Source organism: Vicia villosa, linkage group LG1 (assembly GCF_029867415.1).
Source record: "Vicia villosa cultivar HV-30 ecotype Madison, WI linkage group LG1, Vvil1.0, whole genome shotgun sequence".
NCBI lineage: Eukaryota > Viridiplantae > Streptophyta > Magnoliopsida > Fabales > Fabaceae > Vicia > Vicia villosa.
In genome coordinates, this window is record NC_081180.1 from 6,214,603 (window position 1) to 6,239,911 (window position 25,309).

At 31.6% G+C, this 25,309-nt stretch overlaps 2 protein-coding genes across 2 annotated transcripts; both read left to right on the forward strand.

The window, feature by feature from the left end:
- Positions 1-307: 307 nt before the first annotated feature.
- LOC131627420 (eukaryotic translation initiation factor 5A-2) lies at positions 308-2,733 on the forward strand. The gene is made up of 5 exons (XM_058898282.1): positions 308-504; positions 1,235-1,357; positions 1,441-1,497; positions 2,186-2,260; positions 2,373-2,733. Exons 1-5 carry the CDS (start codon positions 382-384, stop codon positions 2,472-2,474), a joined length of 480 nt encoding a protein of 159 aa, XP_058754265.1. The 5' UTR covers positions 308-381; the 3' UTR covers positions 2,475-2,733.
- A 966-nt stretch (positions 2,734-3,699) lies between these two features.
- On the forward strand, positions 3,700-8,056 carry LOC131627426 (probable WRKY transcription factor 32). The gene is made up of 4 exons (XM_058898288.1): positions 3,700-4,294; positions 5,125-5,814; positions 5,935-6,089; positions 7,469-8,056. Exons 1-4 carry the CDS (start codon positions 4,022-4,024, stop codon positions 7,833-7,835), a joined length of 1,485 nt encoding a protein of 494 aa, XP_058754271.1. The 5' UTR covers positions 3,700-4,021; the 3' UTR covers positions 7,836-8,056.
- The last annotated feature ends 17,253 nt before the right edge of the window (positions 8,057-25,309 follow it).

Sequence of the window (25,309 nt, forward strand, 5' to 3'; positions counted from 1 at the left end):
TTCGTTCAAGGGAATGACAAGAAAAAATATCCTTGAAATGCATGTATTTAAAATATAGTTTTATTTAAAAATAATAATTTTATTTGATAAAAAGTCCGAAAATATCTAAGCTAGTATTGTTATTATCTATTTATTTTTTATTTATAATTATTTGAAAAAAAACCATAAAACGTGTATCTATCCACAAAGGAAAAGAAAAGAAAGTAATGGGCGAAACATCTTATCAAACAAAAAAGGAATCACATCGAACGGCCAGGATTGCACGTGTGATTAGGTTTTAGAATAAGAGAGGGACCACCGCACCCATAAGTCTCCTAATTCTTTCCTCCTCTTCTTCAACCCTCAAACGTTTCTCACACACACAGCATCAATTCATCAACCATGTCCGACGAAGAGCACCAATTCGAAGCCGCCGCCGATGCCGGTGCCTCCAAGACCTACCCTCAGCAGGCCGGTACCATTCGCAAGAACGGGTACATCGTCATCAAAGGCAGGCCATGCAAGGTTTTTTATCTCTTTCGTTTTTTCTACGATTTTTTAGCTTTGAGATTTGTGTTTTTCTTGATTTCGTTACTAGATCTCTTATTTGATATTCGTGGTTGTTATTGAACTGAGGTTTCTCTCTCTGAATTTGTGATGCTGTTTGATTTGGATTTGTATGAGTTTTTTTGGGTACTAATTTACATGGTTTACTTTATGTTGTGTTGATTTTGGTAGATTCGATTGATTGTTAAAACTGGTAACGCTTGAACCCTAGAAAGGAACTTGAGATGAGTTTTTTTTTTTATTTGATCGTATTAAGTGGAGACGTAGGGTGTTTTGCGCTTAGATCTGGCACTGGTAGCGAGGTGTAAAGATTTTGGAATGATTTTGAGGTGTTTGGTTCTTCTAAAATACATTTGATTCTGCATCAAGAATTAAACATCAATTTTGCATAAAGTTATTCAAACATAAACCACTTTACATTCACCACAGAAACTGGAATTTACTTTTAACCTGAATCAATTTTATAGAATCAATTCAATCAACATTAATTTTTTTCACTGCAGAACCTGCAAATATATGTTAAGTTTGATTGTAAAGAGTAGCATGGTGATCACTTTACCTTTTTGAGGTCCTAAGAATGGATTATCAGTGATGAATGTGCACAATGAATTCTTTGATATATTATTTGTTGTTAAGATTTGTGTTTTCAGTTGTGTTAACTTTGTTTTTTTTTTGTGTATCTTGATAGGTTGTTGAAGTTTCTACTTCAAAAACAGGAAAGCATGGACATGCAAAGTGTCACTTTGTTGCCATTGATATTTTCAATGGGAAAAAGCTTGAAGATATTGTTCCTTCATCTCACAATTGTGATGTAAGTGATATTTGCTTTTGTTTGTGTGGGTTATATTTGCAGGTTTGAGATGTAATTTTGTGATCATTGTTTTTTATTTGCAGGTTCCCCATGTGAACCGTACCGACTATCAGCTGATTGATATTTCTGAAGATGGCTTTGTAAGTTTTCTTTTACTTATTATACTGTAAATTAAGTTTAAGAGAAATTAGGATACATATCTATTTTGTTGAAGGCTGTTTTGCTTTCTTTTTGTTTGCTGAATGCTGAAGATGCTACCATATCCTGAAATCTGAGAGTATGTTTTTTGGAAGGTTTCTATACATGACAACAATATGTCATCTGTCATGTTTTCATTCCATGAAGAAAATCAAATGTCATCTTATTTTGACTTGTGTATAAAAAAAACTTATCTTGAGTTGATAAGTATTATTTGATTAAGTAAAAAATGAAGTTTTTCTTAAACTTATCTTAAACAAATAGATGACAACAATAGTCTTCTGTCATGTTTTCATTCCATGAAGAAAATCTAAGCTTTCACATTAAATTCTACCAAATGAATAATAAAATTTATTTTTTGGACTTAAACAAATAACACTGTTCAACTCAAGATAAGTTTTTTATACACAAGTCATAATAAGATGACATGGGGCGCATTTCCAACCTTAAATTTTTCTCATGTTGGTTGAATATAACTTGGTTGATTTGGAAAAGAAAAAAACGAACAATTATGATTCCATTGGCTGCTGATGTAATGACTAACGCGTCTACAGCAAGAAATAGAGACATGATTTTGGTATTCTTTGAGAGTAGCTAACATTTCTTAACCTATTTGTGTGTTACTTTTAGGTGAGTCTGTTGACTGATAATGGAAGTACCAAGGATGATTTGAAACTTCCCACTGATGATGCACTTCTTACTCAGGTATTGGGTTTTATGATATTAGTTATTATAATTTATGATCTTATGACACATGTTTTGTGTTTATGACACATGTTTTGTGTCTCTAATTGATTTCTTGGATATTTTCATATAGATTAAGGATGGATTTGCTGAAGGAAAAGATCTTGTGGTTTCTGTCATGTCTGCAATGGGAGAAGAGCAGATCTGTTCTTTGAAGGACATAAGCAAGACCTAGTTTGCTTTAGTAATATTCTGGCTGTTGGGTGATAGCGCATATTTTATTCTTATGTTGCTAACCGGTAGTAATTTTTCATATGCATGTGTGCGCAATAAACTTGAAAAAATGGAAGCTGCCTTGAGCTTGAGGCTGGAAATAGGAACTTTATTTATCTTTGTGTCTTTAAGTTATTAAACCCTGCAGTTTTGGCTGGTTGAATTTGTCATAAATGTACCTTATAACTTTATGCTTTTATTGAGTTTAATATTGAACCTTATCATTCCTCTCTTCATCGTTTTTATTATGGCTGTGGACTGTGGTGGTCTGTATATGCTCAAAAATCTGCATATTTTTTATTGCTGTGGTGGTCTGAATGCTCAAAAATTTGACATGTGTGTTTTACTTTTGGTGGTCTGAATGCTCAAAAATTTGACATGTGTGTTTTACTTTTAGTATAGCCTTTTAACTTGGGATTACAGGTGTTCAATAAGTAATACTATTATTGTAAATGCTATTATAATGATATTGACACAAAGCTAGACATCAATACCATGTTTTTATACCACTAATAATTTTTTTTTATTACTTTATTGTTCAAGAACAAAACATAACCTTATTAATATTGCTTTTTGATTAAAAACAAAACGTATTTCATTGATGATTTTTATCGATCAAGATGTGACACACTTTAATGAAAACTGCAATTGGGGACTATCCGTGGTGGTGAGAAATTTTGATGCGCATCCTGTCAATACAAATCTACTAAATTATGTTAAAAGATAAATCACAATAACAAAAATAAGATAAAGAAACATCACACAAATTATTTATACAAATCAATTTAAAAATGAGTTTTTTCAAACCAGAAGAAAGCAACTTTGTAATCCACTATTGATCAATACTTTTTAATAAGAGATTATAAACGAGTTTTATAAAATAACTCCCATAATCAATAAGAACATCTTTTATTATTCACCTAATTTATCTCGCTTTCTCCATCTTTTAATGCATGAACCACACAATCATAAGGAATTTAAGAGTGTTTTACAATAAAATAGGATGGGGTACCTTAATTTGAAAAGTTTGAAAAAGATGCCTGTATAGTAAAATAAAATAGAACATTTGACTCTTGAGAAAAAAAGAAAAAAAAAAGGAAAAAAAGGATGGTAGAGAGTTATCCACGTCGGATTTAAGTAACTTTAAAAGCAAAAGAGAAAAAAGAGAAACAGCACAGTATTATTACTCGTCAATCAAAGAAGCAGTAGTAACATTAAAGAACTAACGCCGTTAACATTACTGCGAATCAGTAACGGAGAAACAAACGGTGTTTGTTAGTACTACCAGGTACGAGAAAGAGCATCATAACATAAGTCACAACAAAAACAACGAGAATGAACGCGAAACACCTGAGTAGTGAGTGAGTGAGTCAACACTAGTCAAACTCAAACTCACAACAACACATAAACCGTTTCACGAAACTCTAAACTCGTTTCGTTTTGTTTTTCTAACAAAACCATAAAAAGAATCTTCTAGAACCTCTCCTTTCTTTCTCCGTCGGAATTTCCATGGCTGAGCACCGCGTCTCCGAACCTTTCCCAGTGGGACCCACTCAGCTTGGAAATAACTCTGAAACTAACGACGAAAAAGTAAAAGCTGAAGAACGAGTCGGTGAATCACCGCGTGTCACCGAGTCGAAACAAGGCGATTCAGCGAGTTCTATTGAACATTCCGTAGAGCGTAATTCAGAAACCCTAGTTGTTCCTCCATCTTCGATTTCGCAGAAGCAGAGTTTTGATACGCCGAATACGCTCAATTCGGGTGATAAAGCTGAAAATAAGGTTAGAGATCATTCATAGTAGGAAATTTTGTTTCTTTTTTTGTGCGATCGTTGAAGTTTTTAATTGTTGAAGTAATTGAATTTCTTTCCTTACTTTGCTTGATCGTTTTGTGGGAATTCGTTTAGAATTGGGGAATTTGTTCTTCAAAATTTTGATTAGGGTTTTGAGTGCAAAGTAATGCTTATGTGTGAAGTGTTTACTGGAAATTTTGAAACACATTAATTTAATTACTCTTTTTTGTTCTGGATCTGAGATCAAGCATATAAATGCTAGTGTTAACTTCTGCTTTAAAGGTTATAAATTTGGAAAGTCTGGATTGAAAATGGTTGCTAAATGCTAGTTTGACAATATTTCATTTTAGCTAGGGTTTAGCACTTATAAAACTTAATCGAGGAATAGTTCCAAAGTCTCATCAAAATTGAGTTACTTGCTGTGTCTAATAATAGAATAGATCCGAAACTGAGACTTCAAGTTATATGTAAATCATGTATGATGTTGGTGAAGTTTCTTAGGATTTTTTTCCCCAGTAGTTTGCACTGCCCAATTCTGATTCCGACACTGTTGTCTGGTATACTAATGAATGGTCTGTCTGATTGTGCATTTATTGGTACAAAATCTATAGCCGCAAATTGACGGAGATATACATTTGTTGAGATTTCATCTAGTGAATTAGGCTTCGTAGTAATATTTTTTATTGCTTTTCTTGAATGAACAATTCTTAAGGCTAAGCAATTTTTTTGCATTCAAATTAAGCATCAGAAAGTTGCATGTTATGTATATCACGAGGTGTTTTATTTCTTTAGTATTAAAGTAGGCTATTTAATGCTCAGGAAACAGTTGGACCTCCTGAAAAGGAAATTACTGCAAGTGAAGCAGCCTCGACACCTCCAACTCCGACTGAAAATCAGCTTCAAATGACCGTGTATTCACCAAATTCTGTTACAAAATCTTTTTCACCTGTTCCTTTTTCAACCATACAAATACATAAAATGTCTCCTCCAAGCATTAGTTACACACCTGTACCAGGAGCAGGCAAAAAAAATCCTTCTGGTGGTAAAGCCTTATCTTCAGTTTCTGTTCCAAGGACATCAGCATCCGATGGATACAACTGGCGGAAATATGGTCAGAAGCAAGTGAAGAGTCCTACTACAGGTTCTCGAAGCTATTACAGGTGTACTCAGTCAAACTGTTGTGCTAAGAAGATTGAATGCTGGGGTCATTCAGGTCATGTGATAGAGACTGTTTATAAAAGTGAGCACAGTCATGATCCCCCGCGGAAGATTAATTCCCTTAGGGAAAGTAAGTTTGCATCTCCCAAAGAACCTACTGCAGTGAATAGTGTTTTAGTGAAGCCGGTCAATATTCTGAAAGATTCTGATCCGTCCACATCTTCCAAAGCTCAAGAAGAAGCACCGTGCGGTGATGACAAAAAACCGCAAAACTCGTCTAATATCAATGGTAATGGTCAAATTATTTTGAAGGAGGAACATCTAGACGAGCCAGAGCCAAAACGAAGGCAAGTCCGTGTATGAAATCATATTATTTATCGATAAAGCTTAGACAATAAGCCCATTTGCTCTAGTAGTGACAGGATATAGTGATTAATTTATGTTCTAATATTTAATTTGATAACCAGAAAGGAGAAAGGCGACTTAATTCTCCCAGATTCTCATGTAAAACCTGAAAAGAAATCCAAGTTTGTTGTACATGCAGCAGGAGATGTGGGGATATCAGGTGATGGATACCGATGGCGCAAGTATGGGCAGAAAATGGTGAAGGGTAACCCACATCCCAGGTAAAATGCCTTTATCCACAAGCCAAGTATGCTTTATTCATTTATTTTTATGGTAAATTCTTTGGGACTGGTACCCTTAACTAAATCTATTTTAAACTTTAATTTATTTTAAAAATAAACTATTATAAAAAGTGACGTGACAGGATAATGGGTACATACCCAACAAAACTCGAGTGGTACCAGAGTGTTCACATTTTTTATTTATTTTTTATATGAATTTCATTGTTGCATTGATAAATCTGCATATTCAGTTGAGGATTGTGAAAATTGAGTTGTATTTATTTGGATTTTAGGTTTAACTGGTGTATAATGTTTTTTGAAATATGCCACGTATGTTAAAGTCCAATAAAAAAAGTTGCAACTTGCACTTATTTCTCTAGTTTTTAAAATATTGTCATATTATCTTAATGATTATGAGTAACTCTTGAGACTATGGAGATTCACTTGCATTACGAGTAACTTGTCATACTTACTCTTTTAATAATTCTTTATACACATTAAATTATATCACTTAAATTGTTGAATATTGTCATATTATCTTAACGATGCAAACCAAATTATAGATAAATTGTACATATGTAGTTATGTTATTTTGTAGTTGACATTTATTTTTATTTTAGAAATATATCATGCCTTAAGTTTTAAGTTATTTGATAAAATATCAAATATCTTTTGAACTTTATGTAAATTTGTAGACTTGATAAATGAAACTTGGTAAATTTATAGCCTATATAGGTTAGGTATGTTTGTAAATATTGTGTTAGACTAATACTAGTGGGTAGCAGAGCTTGATTAATTTCATTCAGGGGGTCAAATTATTTAATGTTAAGGAATACAATAATGCACTTAAAAGGAATCGATTCCAAGCCATCGTCTTCCTTAAAAATCAAGCTTAGCCACTAGACCACCATAAACTTAGTTGATAGATATGGTCAACACACTACATGTAAGATATCACTAATGCCACAATGTTATACCTATGAAACACTAAAATAAACACTATAGACACATGCACACCAGTAATAGTTTAAGAAAGTAGTAGTGATTGAATGTAACCACATGATATGTCTGATATTCGATACTGTTGGACACATCCCCAATTCAAGGTGTTAGTTCCGCATGGATATATGCATATTGAAAATAAAAAACTTGGGGGTAGCATCATGTATCCATCCATCACGGTAGCATCATGTATCCATGAAAATAGAACCGGATCTTCAAGAAAATGCATCCAAATGAAATTTCTGTTTTTATCTGTCTTTAGGAGTGATATTAAAGCCCTTCTTTTTTTCTTTTCAGGGGCTGTTTAGTTTCCTTTTTAGTTTTCTTTAATTCTACAGTTAAATTGAACTATCTTCCTATCTCCTGCTTTATTTCAGAAACTACTACAGATGCACTTCTGCCGGATGTCCTGTCCGGAAGCACATCGAGACAGCAGTAGACAACTTAGATGCTGTCATCATAACATACAAGGGTGTACATGACCATGACACTCCTGTGCCGAAGAAACGACATGGCCCACCAAGTGCTCCTCTCGTGGCTGCTGCAGCACCTGCCTCGATGAATAATTTGCAGTTGATTAAACCAAGCTCGCCTCTGCAAAACCAGAAAATTTCTACTCAATGGTCAGTGGACACAAAAGGTGAACTAACTGGGGAAGCCATAGCCATGGACCTTGGGGGTGAGAAAGCAATAGAGTCAGCTCAAACTCTTCTGAGCATAGGTTTTGAAATTAAGCCTTGCTGAATTCATCACGAAAAACCTCGCAGTTGTAGCATCATATAAATTGGTTAGCCCGGTCTCTTGTAATTTCACAGCTTCCTGTGTTTATTCCTTGGTTTTCTTCTCATGTAGGCTTTAGCAGAACAGTTTGTGTGTGTTTGTTTGTAAATCCATTCAGTTTGTCTGAAACAGTTTGCTAGTAGTGGAACAAGTAATAAAGAATTGATTGGCATAATTTATGTTCATGGTAATGGAGGACAAGTATAGTATGACTGTTACCATTACCCTAGTAGGTATGTGACAAATTTTGTATTCATTCCTACTCATCATTGCATATCCACCTACCTTGAATTCCATAGTCAAAAGCTAAAAAAAATCAAAAGCTAAAAAAAAATGTTTAAAGATGGTTTTAAATTAGATGGTTTGATCTGGCCTGCCATCATTCTAGATCAGTCATTGGACCTCCCTCTTGGTCCCTGGCCGCCAATTGCTCATTATGTTCATTAGATCATTCTAATTCAGTCATTGGATCTTCCTTGGTCCTTGGCCGCCATTGCTCATTATGTTCATTAGATCATTCTAATTCAGTCATTGGATCTTCCTTGGTCCTTGGCCGCCATTGCTCATTATGTTCATTAGATCATTCTAATTCAGTCATTGGATCTTCCTTGGTCTTTGGTCGTCATTGCTCATTATGTTCATTACATGATCTTTCCTTTCCATTCACCACCTCTAGACGTTTTAACAAAACCTAACAACATGAATCTCAACTTCAACAGTCACAGAAAAATGTTTTTTTGTTTGATCTGATCACATTAAAGTCAACTACACTAAAAAAACATGTCAACTACACTAAAAAACAAGTTACCAATGGCTTTTAAAAAAGCATAAAGAAAGTCATTAACCATTGTATTGCTCCATCGTGGTCTGGTCTTAGATTTAGCCTATGTTTGTTTTCACCGTGGAAACTTCTCCAAACATGTGTTTACCAAAAGCTACAATTTCTAGTTTAAAATTACGGTAGAAGTGCATTGGGAAGCGTAAATAGCAAAAACATGTGTTTACCAAAAACTACAATTTCTAGTTTAAAATTACGGTAGAAGTGCATTGGGAAGCGTAAATAGCAAGACAAACGTGGATCCAAACATGCAATTAGAGACTTTATCTTTTAGAAAAAGAAATCAAATTCTTGTGTTGGCTCGCCAGACACAACTCAGTTTCCATTCTCTCCATGTTGCATCATCATGATATGAACACATTTACTTTGTGCACACTGTGTGGCTTAGAGGATGAGTATTTTCTCCATTATATTTGGAATTGTAGTGCATCCACATACCTTTGACATCTTCTTGACTTTACTAATATGGACTTTTTTAACGCAAACAAGTGTAGAAACACTTGACTACAAAATGGACTAGCTAATAATAACTATTATTGTGATATAATCCAAATTAAGTAATTAAAGCCCAAGCTCAAATTAATTAGGATTTGTTTGTTACTTAGTATATAAGTTAGTTGTATATAAATAGATATATTGTAAATCAGTTTTTATTCATTCAATAATATTAATCCTTATTTTCTTATTCTCTCTCTTTCTATCCTTACTAAAAGTGTCTCACGCACTAACAAATTGGTATCTAGAGCTTCTGGTTCGTGTTCTTGACTGTGTTTTCAAAAATTTCACGTTGGTGGTTGTGTTTCCATGGAACGTGAATCAATCGCTGCAAAGATGAATGGTACCATGGCATTTTGAATTCTATTCCAATTCTTGACGACAAAAATTGGAACCGATGGAGCAAGCATATGAAGTCCTTGTTTAGCTTTCATGAATTTCTAGAAGTGGTAAAAAACGGTGTTCCTGAGCTTGCTCAGGATTGACGTGCAGAAAATTGCACACAATGAGACGAAGAAGAAAGATTGCAAGGCTGCATATTACATTCAATCGGCGGTAGATTTGGCGAATTTCGATAAGATCTTTCATGTTGAATCGACGAAGGAGGCATGGGATATTCTTGTTAAGTACTATGAATGAGGTGAAAAAGTGAAAGTCATTAAATTACAGACTTTGCAATGATAGTATGAATTGCAGCAGATGAAAGAAGATGAAAAGATTGCAGGTTATGTGTCGAAGGTGTAGAATCTCGTTCATCTCTCGAAGGGTTGTGGTGAAACGCTAACTGATAAGATGATACTTGAGAAGGTATTGCGTATGTTAACCTCTCACTTTGATCACATTATCGTTGCTATTCAAGAATCCAACAATCTCGAAACCCTAAAATTGGAAAATTTGGTTGGTTCGTTGGAGGGGCATGAGATTAGGATTGTCGAAAAGAAAGGGGTTTAAATTTCGATACAACCACTTCAGGCTCAAGCATGGAATAAGCATGGTGGTTTCAACAAGTTCAAACGCAAATGAGACAAGACTCAGAGAAAAAAGTCTTGGTTAAACCCTCCAAAGCATAAGGTCGATATAGAGCTTCTGAATCCTCAAAAAGAGAAGGAAAGTCTTATCAGAAAGACAAAGAAGAGAAAAAAAGGTGTGCAATGCTATAATTGTGAAAAGTGGGGTCACTTGGCCAAAAATTGTCGGTACATGAAAGTTTAGGGAGCGACAAAAGGTAAGGACGAATGAGCGAACCTTGCACTTTAAGATTCAGATGATTTGGTGCTCATGGCTGCAATTACTGATGAGCATGACAACTCTAAGATCTGGTTCCTTGACACAGGTTGCTCGAATCAAATGAGCACCAAAAGGGTTTGGGATAAACCTTTTTGGCCACATACATACGGTCTAACAAAACATATAATAAAATTGGGATTCTACCCCACTCGCCTTTTTACGATTGCTATCCTTAGATTTTTCTGCTGCTTTCTCTTTTGCACAATTTCATATTCCTCCAAAAGTTTCATCTAACTTTTCTATTTATATTACCCTAATTCACTTATTTTATTTAAAAAAATCCAATATTCAATTATTTTAATCAAATAATAATTCTCCCAAATATTTATTTTATTCCAAACATACCACTAATATTTAATTATTTTAATAAACTTAATTATTTTAATAATTTATTAATTTCCACCATACATTCAGTTCTTTCTAAAGACACCTATTTTCTCAATTATCTCTAATTACCTAATAAACAATTTCCAAAACATATCTAAATCATACTCAAATAATTAAAATAAATAAATCAAAATTAAATAACTAAATTTAGGGTGTTACAGACGACGCTATGTTGGAATGTGGATCGCGAGTCTTTGGATTGGTCTTCATGGAAATTGCCTTCACACGACGATACAACCATAAATTTGTATCCAAAACCCTTTTCATTTTCTATTTCGAGGAGCTCTCGAGGAATTCAAAAATCTTGACGGCAAAAATTGTAGTTGAGAATATAATCCGTTGAATCGGTTGTGGTAGATTCTGAGTGTTTGATTCTGAGCGCTTATCTACTCCAATGTCCACTCCAATACAACAAAGAGATCTAGATCTGAGACGGAAAAAATCCATATTTGGAACTTTTGAGTTTGCTCAATGGTGTTCGTGAGGCAAATGAGATTTTCATGGAAATCGCATGAATCAAAAGTCATTTCCCACAAACGACACCATTATTCTATTTGAAAACTAAAAATGGATGTTTTAGCTTCTCGAAGGAACCACCAATGAAGAAAGTTGGATAACTACAGATCATGAATGATAATTTTGATATCTGTTACAACGGTTCGAGATGGCCCTGTGGATGGCAACGAGTCGGGTCGGGTGCGGGTTTCGCACTACCCAAATCCGCATCCGAAATCAGCATCCAAACCCAAATTTTGTTCGGGTGGCAAAATAACACACACGCCCACACCCGTTGGGTTCAGGTTTTTTTCACCCAAACCCGAACCCGCAGTTAAATACATAAAATATATTTTTCCTACAATTTTCCACAATATATATATATATATATATATATATATATATATATATATATATATATATATATATATATATATATATATATATATATATATATATATATATATATATATATATATATATATATATATATATATATATATATATATATGAGGAGGGATCAAATTACACCCGAAGAGTTACACCACGAGTTACACTCGTTCAATAACTACATCTCGAATTAATATTTTTTAAATTCAACCGTTCGATTGAAACATAATATCATATAGATCATACATATAAAGTTTGAGCTTAATCTGTAATGATTTACTATATCATCAAGATATCCAAAGATTAACGTTAAAATGAGCTTTCATATAACGTTAATTTTGATGTAATTCAATGACATAGTAAATCATTATATATTAAGCTCAAACTTTATAGGTATGATCTATATGATATTATGTTTCAATCCAACGGTTAAATTTAAAAAATATTAATTCGAGATGTAGTTATTGAACGAGTGTAACTCGTGGTGTAACTCTTCGGGTGTAATTTGATCCCTCCTCTCTCTCTCTCTCTCTCTCTCTCTATATATATATATATATATATATATATATATATATATATATATATATATATATATATATATATATATATATATATATATATATATAGGTGTGGCCCTGATCATGGACTCGTAGGGCGGGAGCCCAGGGCCCCATAATTTTAGGGGCACCAAAAAATTGTTTTTTTACCTTATGTATATTAAAAGAAAATTTTATATTATAAAAATATTTGTTAGAACTTTTTTTTTTGTTGAAAATACTGGTTAACAAAATTATAGGGTCACTACAAAGTCAAAATTAATAAAAGAATGTAATTTCCCATGAATAAAATATAGAGTAAAATAAAATTAACTAATTCTCCTAAAATAAAATAAATTAATATATCCATAATTTTAGTAACTAAACAATTTAATTGAGGCACTAAAATTAAAATAATGATATAGAGAATATTAATATATATTATTGATAATGTTTTGATACGTTAGAAATCTTCTAACTGTGTCAAATTTGGATTAAACTGTTGATCTTGATGGTGAAATTTTGTTTGAAGAATTGAAAGTTATTAGAGAAGATTTAACCGTTGAATCAAAATCAAGCTATACGATATTTAGTTCTTTAAAGACTTTTAATTGTTTTCCTAATGCATGCATAACTTATAGAATAATATTGACTATTTCTATCAGAGTTGCATCTGCTGGAAGAAATTTTTCTAAATTAACAGTATTAAAATCTTATTTGAGATCTACAATGTCACAAGATAGATTAAATAGTCTTGCGTTGATTTCAATTGAAAATAATTTTTTTGAAGAACTTTGATTATTATCAAATTATTAATGATTTTGCAACAAAAAATGCTAAGTTGATGATATTTAAATAATTTTAAAGGTTTGGTATTTTTTTTATAGGAAAAAAATCAAATTAAGAAGAAGAAGAAGAAGAAAAAGAAGAAGAAGAAGAAGAAGAATAACCCTTTTTATAGTGGATTATATTTTTATGTAGTATAAACATTGATTCAAAGATCCATACTTGTATTCTTTTTGCAAAATGTCAAATGCAAACGTGTTTTTATTCAATTTTCTTTTATCCTTATGTATTTATTGTTAAAAAATATTATAAGGGTACCAATATATATATATATATATATATATATATATATATATATATATATATATATATATATATATATATATATATATATATATATATATATATATATATATATATATATATATATATATATATATATAGGGGTGTGATTTCGGTTGCAGCAGAGTGATAAATTTTCCAGCCTATCAGCCGAATTATGAAACTACTGTTTCGTTTTGCTTTGAATTTTTCCCAGAAGTTAAAAAAAAATTGAGAAACAATACTCCTTTAGAATAAAATTCGAAAGGATTTCGACGCTCAAAGTCGCAAATTCCTCGTTTTTCTATTTTATTTGATTTAATTTCTATTTTCATATTTTCAAAAAAATCTCAAAAAATTTGTAGCTTCGTTATCTTATTTTATTTGATTTTTGATCAGATTTTTATATTTTTTTGATTTTATTTTGATCACTTTTCCATTTTTCCATTTGTTTTCTTAACCGTAACATTCCATGGTTTATGAACAGGTTTCCTATGGAAGGAACTTTATCCCTTGACCTCAAGGAGGTTATTCGTATTTGACCAAAAGCCTTTTGACTTTTGGCCAAATCAAGGTTATAGGCCAAAAACCTTTTGGTATTTGGCCAAATCAGGTTATTTGTAATTTTGTCCATAATTTAATTTTCTAAACCCCAATTCTTTTCTTGTGTTGTTATTATTATTATTATTATTATTATTATCTTCGTTATTAACATTATTACTATCATTTTCTGTGGGTACTTCCTTCCCATCATGCACCCTCAAGGCCTAGCCACATAGAATCCAGCCACACCATATCATATCAAATCCTGGTTTTTCTTTAATTCATTTTTTTTAATTATTGGTTTATTGTTTTATTATTTAAAATTTCACTAAAACCTTATTTTTTTTTCTCAAACCATAAAATTCATGTTATTTTCATAAATCACTCTAAAATCTATTTTTATAAAATTAATTTGTTTTTTTAATTTAAATTAATAATTTAGAGTAATATTTATTTTTTGGTTTAAATAATTAATTTTTTTAAATTTAGGTTAATTCAACAATAACATTTTTAGACTTAGGTTAATTTAATTAAATTAGGATTTTTAGGCTAATTTATTTTTAGGTTTTCTAACCCTGATTTTATTTTTTGGCTAACTAATTTTCATCATGACTACTAATCACAGTTTTCCCTAACCCTTTTAATTTTTGATCTGTTACCTAATAATTGTTGAGGTTTTTTATGCGCGAATTCTTTCCTCACCCCATACTCTGTGACTGTCAAATGCCTTCTGTTAAATATTTTGCCCCTTTTTATTTTATTATCTGCCTTTTTTTCAATTATTTAATTTTCTGTCTTTTAAATATTAGGAAATATGTATAGGTCGCAATAAATTTTCTTGTAATAGTTGTAGGTTTTATTTCCTGACTTTATTTTTCTGCCCTACAGGGGTTTATTGTAATAGCGTAGAAACTTTTAATTCTGCCTTTATTTCAATTGCGTGGTTAGTAATCTTAGGGAGTGCAAGCCTTGTTAAAATGAATTAGCCCACTTATCTACAAGATAAATATCTGAATTTAACCACATGATTGTGCCACACACACCTTTAGGGTAATCCTTCTTATGCTGCCTGTTGCCTTATAAATCTCAAAATAGTCAAGTCCTTCAAATACGAGGATACCTAAAGCAAATGTCGCTCTCAGTTCATAAATCATCATAAGATCATAGTCCCCACGAAGTTGCCTAACAGAAAAATGATCTAGTCCCTCGATGTTGCCTCGGTAATATGATGATTGTCCCAATTGTTAAGGTATCCTCGCTGGTTGCCTAAGAATGATTATTCTATCCTTCCCTAAAGACTACCTACCTCTACATGGTAGAGACAGTTTTATGGCGAACGATATTTCTCGATGACCCTTCAATATCCAATGGAAGGACTTCCTACCCTCCTATGGTATGGATAGCCCTTTCAAACTGAAAAGCTAAAAGAATAATTTTTCTAACTTAGGGTAGGTGCTCCTGATTGCTTGCTCTATTCAAATTCAAATTCGAAATTCCAATCTCTTTTTCCACTTATTTTCAAAACGAGGCTACGCTTATTTACAAGCTAAAGTCCTTATTCAAAAATCTTTTTCTAATCACACACTACACTTCAAACATTTTGAAAAAACCAAGTGAGCTAAGCAATTAAGAGCCCGTAGATAACCATGAATACAAAGGGTGCTTACACCTTCCCTTTGTATAACCTACCCCCCGAACTCAATCTTTTTAAAAGGTTTTTTCCTATTCTTTTAGCCTTTCTATATATTGGTTAAAATAAAAGTCGGTGGCGACTCTTGCTATTCGCAACATTTAAAAAAGTCAGTTCTCCCACCGTATTATAGAATTGGCGACTCTGTTGGGGATTTCGAATAAAAAGAGGGGTTACCTTAAATTTTAGGATCACTTAAATGTTTTCAATTGTTTGTTTTGCTTGCTTTATTTTAAAGGTTGCTTGGGAATTAAATAAAGGACGAATCCAATACCCGGATTCAAGTACACTTGAGATAGGAGCGGCATAGTCATGAAGACCTCCCTTGTGCATGCTTGGGATTGGTCAATATTAGAGTTCGCGCTTGAGTTAGGCCTCCACTGGTTATTATATACCTATTTTGCATGAGAGAGGTTTACGTATGTACCTTTGGGTGCGTCGGAGCTCAAGGACCTTTAGTCACCTTTAACCCATCTTGACTTTTAGGAACGTAGTGGGAGGGCTATTCTTGATGCATGTCAAGTTATGGTTGCGACCCGATACTACAACTCAGATAGGTTTCTTCTTAAAGTATCATTGCGTGGTATGCATGTACCATGTTCTAGGGTGCTTTAGAAGGGTTAACAATTCTGAGTAACTTTGTAGAACCCGCTGCTGATTTCATCCTTATCTTTAGAAGTACCTATTGGGGAAGGGTAGCTACCTGGTCAGACTTCATGCAAGCCTTTAAACCTAAGGATATTTGTGTGACTTGCTTGTGTGTGCTACTAACCCTTCGATTTCCTTGCAGGTTTTTTTCTTGTGGGACTCACTCGTCCTTATTACCTTATGCTTCGCTTACTACATTACATCTATATGACATCGTGACATCGTAACATCATAACATAGCATATTGACTAACCCCTTTCAAGGATCTTAGGGATTTAGGACGCACAATTTCAGGTGTTCTTATCAAGGACGGAATTCCTATCAAGGGGCAAGAGGATTTATTTTCCTCTAGCCATGTGCCTTCCAATTCAGAGATACTATACCTATCAAGGAGCAAGAGGATTTATTTTCCTCTAGCCACATGCTTTCAAACTCAAGGACAGGTATCCTGAATCGGAGGCGATGCCTCACTCGATATGGTGAGCTTGATTCTCAAAGAAGGACGTTCCAAGACAAAAGTCAACATTCTTCAGACAAAACTGTGACCGATCTAATTTCCAAATGTCGCAAACTAATTTTCCTAAAAGATCCTTGGAAACATTGCATTTGCATTCATAACATCGCATAACAGGTTTCTTACAAAAGGTCTCTCATCCTTCCTCGCTGTTTATTTCAGCATCATGGATCTCGAGCAATCAGTAAAAAAAATGCAGGTTCAAAACAAACCAGTTCAAAGAGATGATCCTTAACTTGGCCAAGGGGCAAGAAGAGTTGAAAGCACTTCTGATCAAGAAGGAGAAGAATCAACATAGGCATCAAGGTAGTCAAGATAATCGGAGATCCAAACCTAAGCGATCATTTACTCTGTTGCACATGCCGCTGTCTCAAGTTCTGCAACAACTGCTCAATCAGAACTTGATAACCCTATTGCCTCCATATTCAGTTCCTGCCAATCCGGCTCCTGGGTACAAGTATAATGGAAGATGTGCTTATTATTCGAACCGTCTTGGTCATGATACCGAGGATTGTGGACCATTGAAGCACAGGATTCAAGACTTAATTTATGATAAGATCATTGACTTCAACTCACCTGAGAAGCCTCATATGACTGATACTGTGCACAACCAGAAATGGCGTAATGAACATAACCAATCGGTTTGGGGAGTTCTAATCTCCACGTCGGCACAACAACAACAACGTAAACAGGGCGCGCCCAAAAGACAATTCACAAAGATCAACATGAATTTGCCCGAAGCGTTACAACGGTTGCTGAAAGAAGGGCTAATTACCTTGAGGGACCCTCCTAAGAATCCTAATACCTCCTCTCCCCGCTATAATCCTAATGTGAGGTGTACATATCACTCCAATAGTCCTGGACATGACACTAACAATTGCTGGACATTGAAGAATAAGATTTAAGATATGATTGATGATGGGGAAATTAGATTCAACCCTCCTAAGACCCTTATGGTGATCATTGTTCCCATGCCTAATCATAACAAGACTGATTAATGTCAAGAAGGATGGATTGTTGGGTCATTAGCTTTGCTTTCATTTGTAATTTTCTTTCCTGTTTGTTTAAACATTCAGCTCATGATAGACATTATCTGTTTTAATAATAATCATTAGTGCGTTGCATATGTTTGCCTTGAATCAATCATTTCGCTATCACTCATTTAAACTGTGTTTTTTCTTCGTTTTATGTTTTGTGATATTCAACTTCTGCTAAGCTGCAAGCCTTTTGAGGGAGGATGACGAATACGATACCGCAACCTCATACAGTATGCTTTTGAACAAATTGTGCTGACGATGTACATGCATTGTTTCAATTCCTAAATAGTGGAGATATAAGGATGATAATCCCTCGTCAACCCCTTTGAGCCTAAGGAGTAGAAGTTTTTTTCCCGTACAAATTGAAACCTCAATCATAACCTTGGGCAGGGTAGTTACTTAGTTAACCCAGTTATGCCAGTATGCCTTTTACACAAGTAATGATGGATTATCGTAACAATTAAGTCAGGCAGTCAACATTCATCAAAAAGAAGGAAAAATGAAAAAACTGTCAAGTCAAAACCTATGAAGGAGAGTTATCAAAAATTGAGACATCCCGCTGACTGTAATCTCAAAATAAACAGTTCAGGAAAAAGTTAGGGATAACAAAATCAAAGTCAAAAAGAGGTTGCTACAAATCCTCGACAAAAGAAAAAAAGAATATATTACAAGAAGGATGGCTGCCTGTCCAAATTAAACTTCCTTACTTTAACCATCATCAAATATCAATGTTACAACTTCAAGCTTTGCTAAAGCTTAAACGCAAAGTTAACTGAGCATAGGATCGAAGAACATCACGAAGATTGGGATGGGTATAAATAAACTTTGAGTCGTTATCCTTTGTTTCTTAAACCGTGAACCAAGTCACGTAACAACCATTGAAAGTCCTAATTGAAGCATGGTTAGTTCGAAAGCATACTGTCACCCAAAAGGTATCCTGACTCCTTAAGGTTTGCCATAAATGCTGAGTTGATATCTTGTTTTTACAAACATCACATTTTTATAAACATCACGCTTTTCCATATCCTTTTTAATGTTTTTAAAAAAAAACAAGACATACATATGCATTGCATCTCATGAATTCATTATTAAACATATCTTGCTGCATAATTTCAAATGTTAGCATCAGGAAGAATTTGCACAGGGTACAACTAATGACCAAAAGTTGTCCCGATAGACAAGATCACTTCAGAAGCAACGTCTCCTACGTATACAAGGGGGCATGGCATGGTTTATCCGATCGATCTGGGGCAATCAGGTCAAGATTCCGAGAATCTCTCAAGGATGCCAAAAAATCAGGGGCATACACCCAGGTGCTTCTAAAGCTACTTCCCAGCCAATATGGGGGATTGTCCTAAGCCTATGATTACTAGGGGCATGTCACCTTTAGTACACATCTCATAAAAGTCCTCGCGAGGAAAATATTTCCAAAATCTTTACTAGCAGGGGCAAATCTAGGCAAGTCCAGTTGACACTTCGACCAATACTCATTGACGAGTCCAGGAATGGCAAATGCTATAATCACTGGGGGCAATATTCAAGGCATCCATGGTTTCCTACAGTGCCAAGCTCACAGGGATCATATCCCTACAAAGTAATCCTCAAGAAGATATCTCCAATGTTATCTTCCCGACAGATACTTAGTTCCCCAACGGAGTTTACATCTTCAACACTGCCGGTTCTCCGATACTTCTGTTTTCTCTAAACAAGGTTATTAAAATCTCTTATCCCCAGTCAAGGTACATCAAGATCAATCATTCAAATTGCTCTCACCCACAAGCAGAAATCATAAATCCCCAGCTGAGCATCTTCAAAACAAGACCAGACATCAAAATCACAATGATATAGAGATTTATTTTCTCAATCAAGAAAAATCACTAATATACTCCAGATAGCATAAACATATTCATACATTGCATACATTACTTCATAATAAACATACAAGTTTCTCATTTAGTTTGAGAGACTCGTCATATAATACATGCATCATGACATTGCATAAAGACTAACTTTACATTTTTCAAAATACAGGTACAAACAGATAAACAAAATCAACAACTCAAGATCTAAATTCATCAATACAAACGGTGGAGACGATCATTTTAAGATCTAAATAGGTTACCCCACAAGGTGCCGAGACGATCAACAATCAAAGATCTAAATTCATCAATACAAACGGTGGAGACGATCATTCCAAGATCTAAATTGGTTACCCCACAAGGTGCCGAGACGATCAACAATTCAAGATCTAAATTCATCAATACAAACGGTGGAGACGATCATTCTAAGATCTAAATTGGTTACCCCACAAGGTGTCGAGACGATCAACAATCAAAGATCTAAATTCATCAATACAAACGGTGGAGACGATCATTCCAAGATCATAAATTGGTTACCCCACAAGGTGAAGGCAAAATAACCCATCATCAACAACAACAACAATAATAATAATATTAATAATAATAATAGTAATAGTAACTTATATCATCAATTCTAAAATCAATATAATTGATTTAGTTTTTTATTTTAATTACTTAATATTAGTTATCCATAATAAATTCAACAACAATATGAGAATTTATTTGGGGAGGAGAATAGGTGGTGAGTGGAAAGTCTTTTGGGTTTTATAATGCCATAATATATGGGGTTAGAGAAATAAAGAATTGCATGAGGAGAATTACGTGAAACCAACATATCTCTGGTAGATTTTTTTGCTAAGTTAGCACATGATTATGCTAATGCTACACATGTATCTAATACAATTATTAGTATGTAAAAGGAGGTTCAACTTATCAAATGGGAGCCGTCACCATTATACTGATGGAGCTTTTAAGGAAGATGAGAGAGTTGGGTGTAGTTGTATTAGAAGACGAAGTAATGGAGATTATATATGTGGTTTTGCTAAGAATCTTGGAGTTTGATGTGCTTATGTGGTAGAGTTCTAGGGAGTGTCATTGTTGATGGCAAGGAGATTGGGGTGAAAGCTGGTTATGTGAATCAAGACTCGTCTTTAGTGGTGAACGATATCAACAACAATAATAATGGTAAGCTCATGGATAGATCCTTAAGGAAATTGAAAATTATTATAATGTTATGCAGAAACTTTCTTAAGGGTATGTTTGGTTCAATGGAGGGGAGGAGAAGGAGAGGAGGGAATTTAACTAAATATATGTTTGGTTCAAAGAAGGGGAGGGGAGGGATTTTTAACAACATGTATGTTTGGTTCACAAGGAGAGGGGAGAGATTTTAAAATTAAATTACCTTTTTATCCTTATAAATATTGTTATTTGTACTTCGTAAAAATAATTTTAAATAACAATAGTATTGATTAAATTTCCCCAAATAAAAACTTGTTTGTTCATAAATAAGACTATAATTGTAAACAACCACACACATTAGTTGAACTATAGATCTTCAACGCAAATCAAACCATTATCTAATCTTGATGATTCATCTAACCCAATAAAACAATTTCTATAATTAAAAATACATAAAATAATGTTAGAATGTTAAGAAAAATTTGACAAATAATATTAAACTTAAAATCTTTATTTATAACATAAAATAATATATTTGCATATTGTTATTATTATCATACTAAATTATAATCCTAAAAGTTCTTGCCACCAAAACTTCCCGCCAAATTTTATAATAAATAATAAATAAATTAAATTAGATAATAAATAAATAATAAATTAATTAAATAAATAAATAATAAATTAATTAAAAAAAACCACTCACCCACTTATTAACTTTTTTCTCCAATTTCTCTCTCTCCTCTTTAGTTTTATTTTAAAAACGTAAATAATAAATAAATAATAAATTGATTTAAAAAATCCACTCAACCACTTATTAAATTTTTATGACTAAAAATATGGGACACGTAGTTTTCTTTTCATTTTCACAATTACTAATTCTTCTTTTGTTAACTAACTAACCCCATCATTCCATGTTTTAGAAATCCACTCACTCTTTTTAATAATTCCACTAAACCATTATCTCATAAAATCTCCATCTATATTTATAGCAACTTCATTTTTCCAACTTACTTCTCTTTTCATTCCGTATATATATTCTCTTTAGTATATATAAGAGCTTTTGTTTGTATGTTTCTCTTTTGCAATTTTATCTAAATTCTACATCTTCTTCCTTATGTTTTTTTTATATTTTTTAAATATATTGTTTTTTCTAATTTTATTGATGTTGAGTAATTGTGATTTTTGTTATAGGTGCAATATTTGGAAGTCTACAAATACATCTAAATTCTATATCTTCATTCTTTATTGATTTTACTATTCTTAATTTCTTCTAATTAGTAATCTTATACCGTTTTATTTTTAATTTTGTTGATGTTTGTTGAAAAATTACAGATATAAATTTGAAAGCAGCACAAATTTTATAATAAATAATAAATAAACTAAATTATAATCCTAAAAGTTCTTGCCACCAAAACTTCCCGCCAAATTTTATAATAAATAATAAATAAATTAAATTAGATAATAAATAAATAATAAATTAATTAAATAAATAAATAATAAATTAATTAAAAAAAACCACTCACCCACTTATTAACTTTTTTCTCCAATTTCTCTCTCCTCTTTAGTTTTATTTTAAAAACGTAAATAATAAATAAACAATAAATTGATTTAAAAAATCCACTCAACCACTTATTAAATTTTTATGACTAAAAATATGGGACACGTAGTTTTCTTTTCATTTTCACAATTACTAATTCTTCTTTTGTTAACTAACTAACCCCATCATTCCATGTTTTAGAAATCCACTCACTCTTTTTAATAATTCCACTAAACCATTATCTCATAAAATCTCCATCTATATTTATAGCAACTTCATTTTTCCAACTTACTTCTCTTTTCATTCCGTATATATATTCTCTTTAGTATATATAAGAGCTTTTGTTTGTATGTTTCTCTTTTGCAATTTTATCTAAATTCTACATCTTCTTCCTTATGTTTTTTTTATATTTTTTAAATATATTGTTTTTTCTAATTTTATTGATGTTGAGTAATTGTGATTTTTGTTATAGGTGCAACATTTGGAAGTCTACAAATACATCTAAATTCTATATCTTCATTCTTTATTGATTTTACTATTATTAATTTCTTCTAATTAGTAATCTTATACCGTTTTATTTTTAATTTTGTTGATGTTTGTTGAAAAATTACAGATATAAATTTGAAAGCAGCACAAAAGGTATGTACAAGATTTAAAATTTTGTTTAATTTTTATCATTCTTATTTTCTTTTTATCATTTAACTTTATAGCGTTTTACTTCTTTTTCAATTCTATTTATTTTTATTAATTTTTTTAAAAAAATGTAAATACCTTGAAAAATCACAAAATTTAGTTTTTAAAAAATTGTTGAAATGTGGTATTGAAACAAATTACACGTTTTAAAATGGTTGTGTTTAGCTTTTATTATTCATATTTTATTCTTAATAGATATTAATTTTATGATTTTAAATCTAAATAAAATTTGATAAATCCTTACACAATATTTCTAATAAAGAAATTGATGTCTTAATAAATTTTTGCATGACCTTGAGTTAGGCTCATGAAATTTAACTCATATCTAGATGTCGAGTAAATTAAAAGTTACCCAAATTAATTTTATATCTATATGTTGCAACTTATTCTATACCTTTAAATATACTATTAGCTTGCAACTTATTTCACTGTAATTTATTTTTTGGCCTCTAAAAATTTATTATTTATCTTTTATTTTTAAATTATTTTTTTATTTTTTCCAATTATAATTTCAAAATTCTATATATTTTTTACTTCTTTTATTATTCAATTGAGAAGGCCCCATGTATTACATATAGATAGTTAATTTTTCTTATTTATTAATTATATTCATTTTAACTTTTATTTTAAATTAAATACATAACTAAATTTTATTTAACACATATTTTTAATTTATTTTTCAAACTATATTAACTATTAATATTTTTGCATTTTTATTTTATTAGTCAAAATTAAGGTTGTTTTAGTAATTGTATATTTTTATTTGATTTTATTTTATTACTTATTTATTAAAAATAAATTTTCTTCAACTAACTTTTAAATTTCTCCCACTAACTTTATATTATTTATTTATTATTTTAGTAGTTTTATATTCATTTTAATTTTACTTTATTTGTTATTTCTAAAACTAATTTTTATTACTAACCAAAATTATTTATTTTTAGTTATTTAGAAAATTTTAGTAGTTAATTATTTAAAATTTTAGATTTTAAATATAATGATATTATTATTAATCTATGTCCAATGTTATAATTTTTTTCATTTTTAATAAATTGTAGTCTAAAAAAATATTAAAACCCACTAATGCCATTATAGTCTTTACTATTTTTATTAATTAACATATTGTTTGCATATCCACTATAGCACCCAATTAATATTTCACTTTTGATTTTCTAACTTCTAATGCATGCATATTTTCTTGGTTTTGTTTCTTAGTATTATATTAAATATTAATTTTAGACAACTTTTTTATTAATAAGAGTATATAATTTTTCTTTGGTATTTTAAAGATGTATTTTAATTTCTAATGCATGAATATAATGCATAAAATACATAAAATTATACTTTTTTTTAATCGTATTAGTTTCTGTTTGTATAAAATTAAATATCAATTTTACAAAATATTTTATTATATTAAAAATAACTTTAGCGAATTCATATATGTAATTATGTACAACTATTTCATAACATGAAATTATATATTACTATTCCGTGCATCGCACGGGCAAACGTCTAGTTAATAGTATAATAGAAAATCTTATTACTGTTATGAATATTTATGTTAGTGGATGTCCATCCATCTCCATGTTCTTCATCTTCCTATTCCATACTTAATATGTGTTTAATATGTGTGATTTTCTATCTCCCTTGAGTCCTATAAATAGAGACCCATATTACAATGTAAAGCACACTTGAAATAAGATAAGATAATATTGCTCTCTTTCTTCTCTATCTCTCTTTGATCTCTCTATTGTTTTAGTTAGTTTTATAACACGTTATCAGCACGATACTCTACAACGCGAGTGATGATATAGCCAGGTTCTACGTTATTTTTCTAATCTTAATATAATTCATGATTTTGTTACTATTTTTTTTCTTCATATAAATATGTTTATTTTTTGTATATTTTGTAGAGAAATTTATTTACCTTGTACAATAATATTAGATTTCTTTGATCATTCTTGTTAATTTCGGAAGAATTTAACATTAAAGCATTTCTATATGTTTGCTCGGATTTGAATCTTAACACATAGAAGTGTTAATTTAATATTCAGGCATCCCTGAAGGATTGCACAAAGAATAATTTTTCTTGATCGTTGTTTATGGAAATAGTTTGCGATGTGATATTTGTAGAACTAAAGATTAATATTAAACTATTTCCAAATTATTAATCAAAGATTGAGTTTAATTGATTATTGTGTTT

Excerpts from the sequence above, each read along its gene's own strand:
- LOC131627420 (XM_058898282.1), top strand. The coding sequence starts at position 382 with ATGTCCGACGAAGAGCACCAATTCGAAGCCGCCGCCGATGCCGGTGCC. Across the intron at positions 505-1,234 it reads TCAAAGGCAGGCCATGCAAG|GTTGTTGAAGTTTCTACTTC; the intron begins GTTTTTTATCTC and ends GTATCTTGATAG. Across the intron at positions 1,358-1,440 it reads CTTCATCTCACAATTGTGAT|GTTCCCCATGTGAACCGTAC; the intron begins GTAAGTGATATT and ends TTTTATTTGCAG.
- LOC131627426 (XM_058898288.1), top strand. The coding sequence starts at position 4,022 with ATGGCTGAGCACCGCGTCTCCGAACCTTTCCCAGTGGGACCCACTCAG. Across the intron at positions 5,815-5,934 it reads CAGAGCCAAAACGAAGGCAA|GAGAAAGGCGACTTAATTCT; the intron begins GTCCGTGTATGA and ends ATAACCAGAAAG. Across the intron at positions 6,090-7,468 it reads AAGGGTAACCCACATCCCAG|AAACTACTACAGATGCACTT; the intron begins GTAAAATGCCTT and ends GCTTTATTTCAG.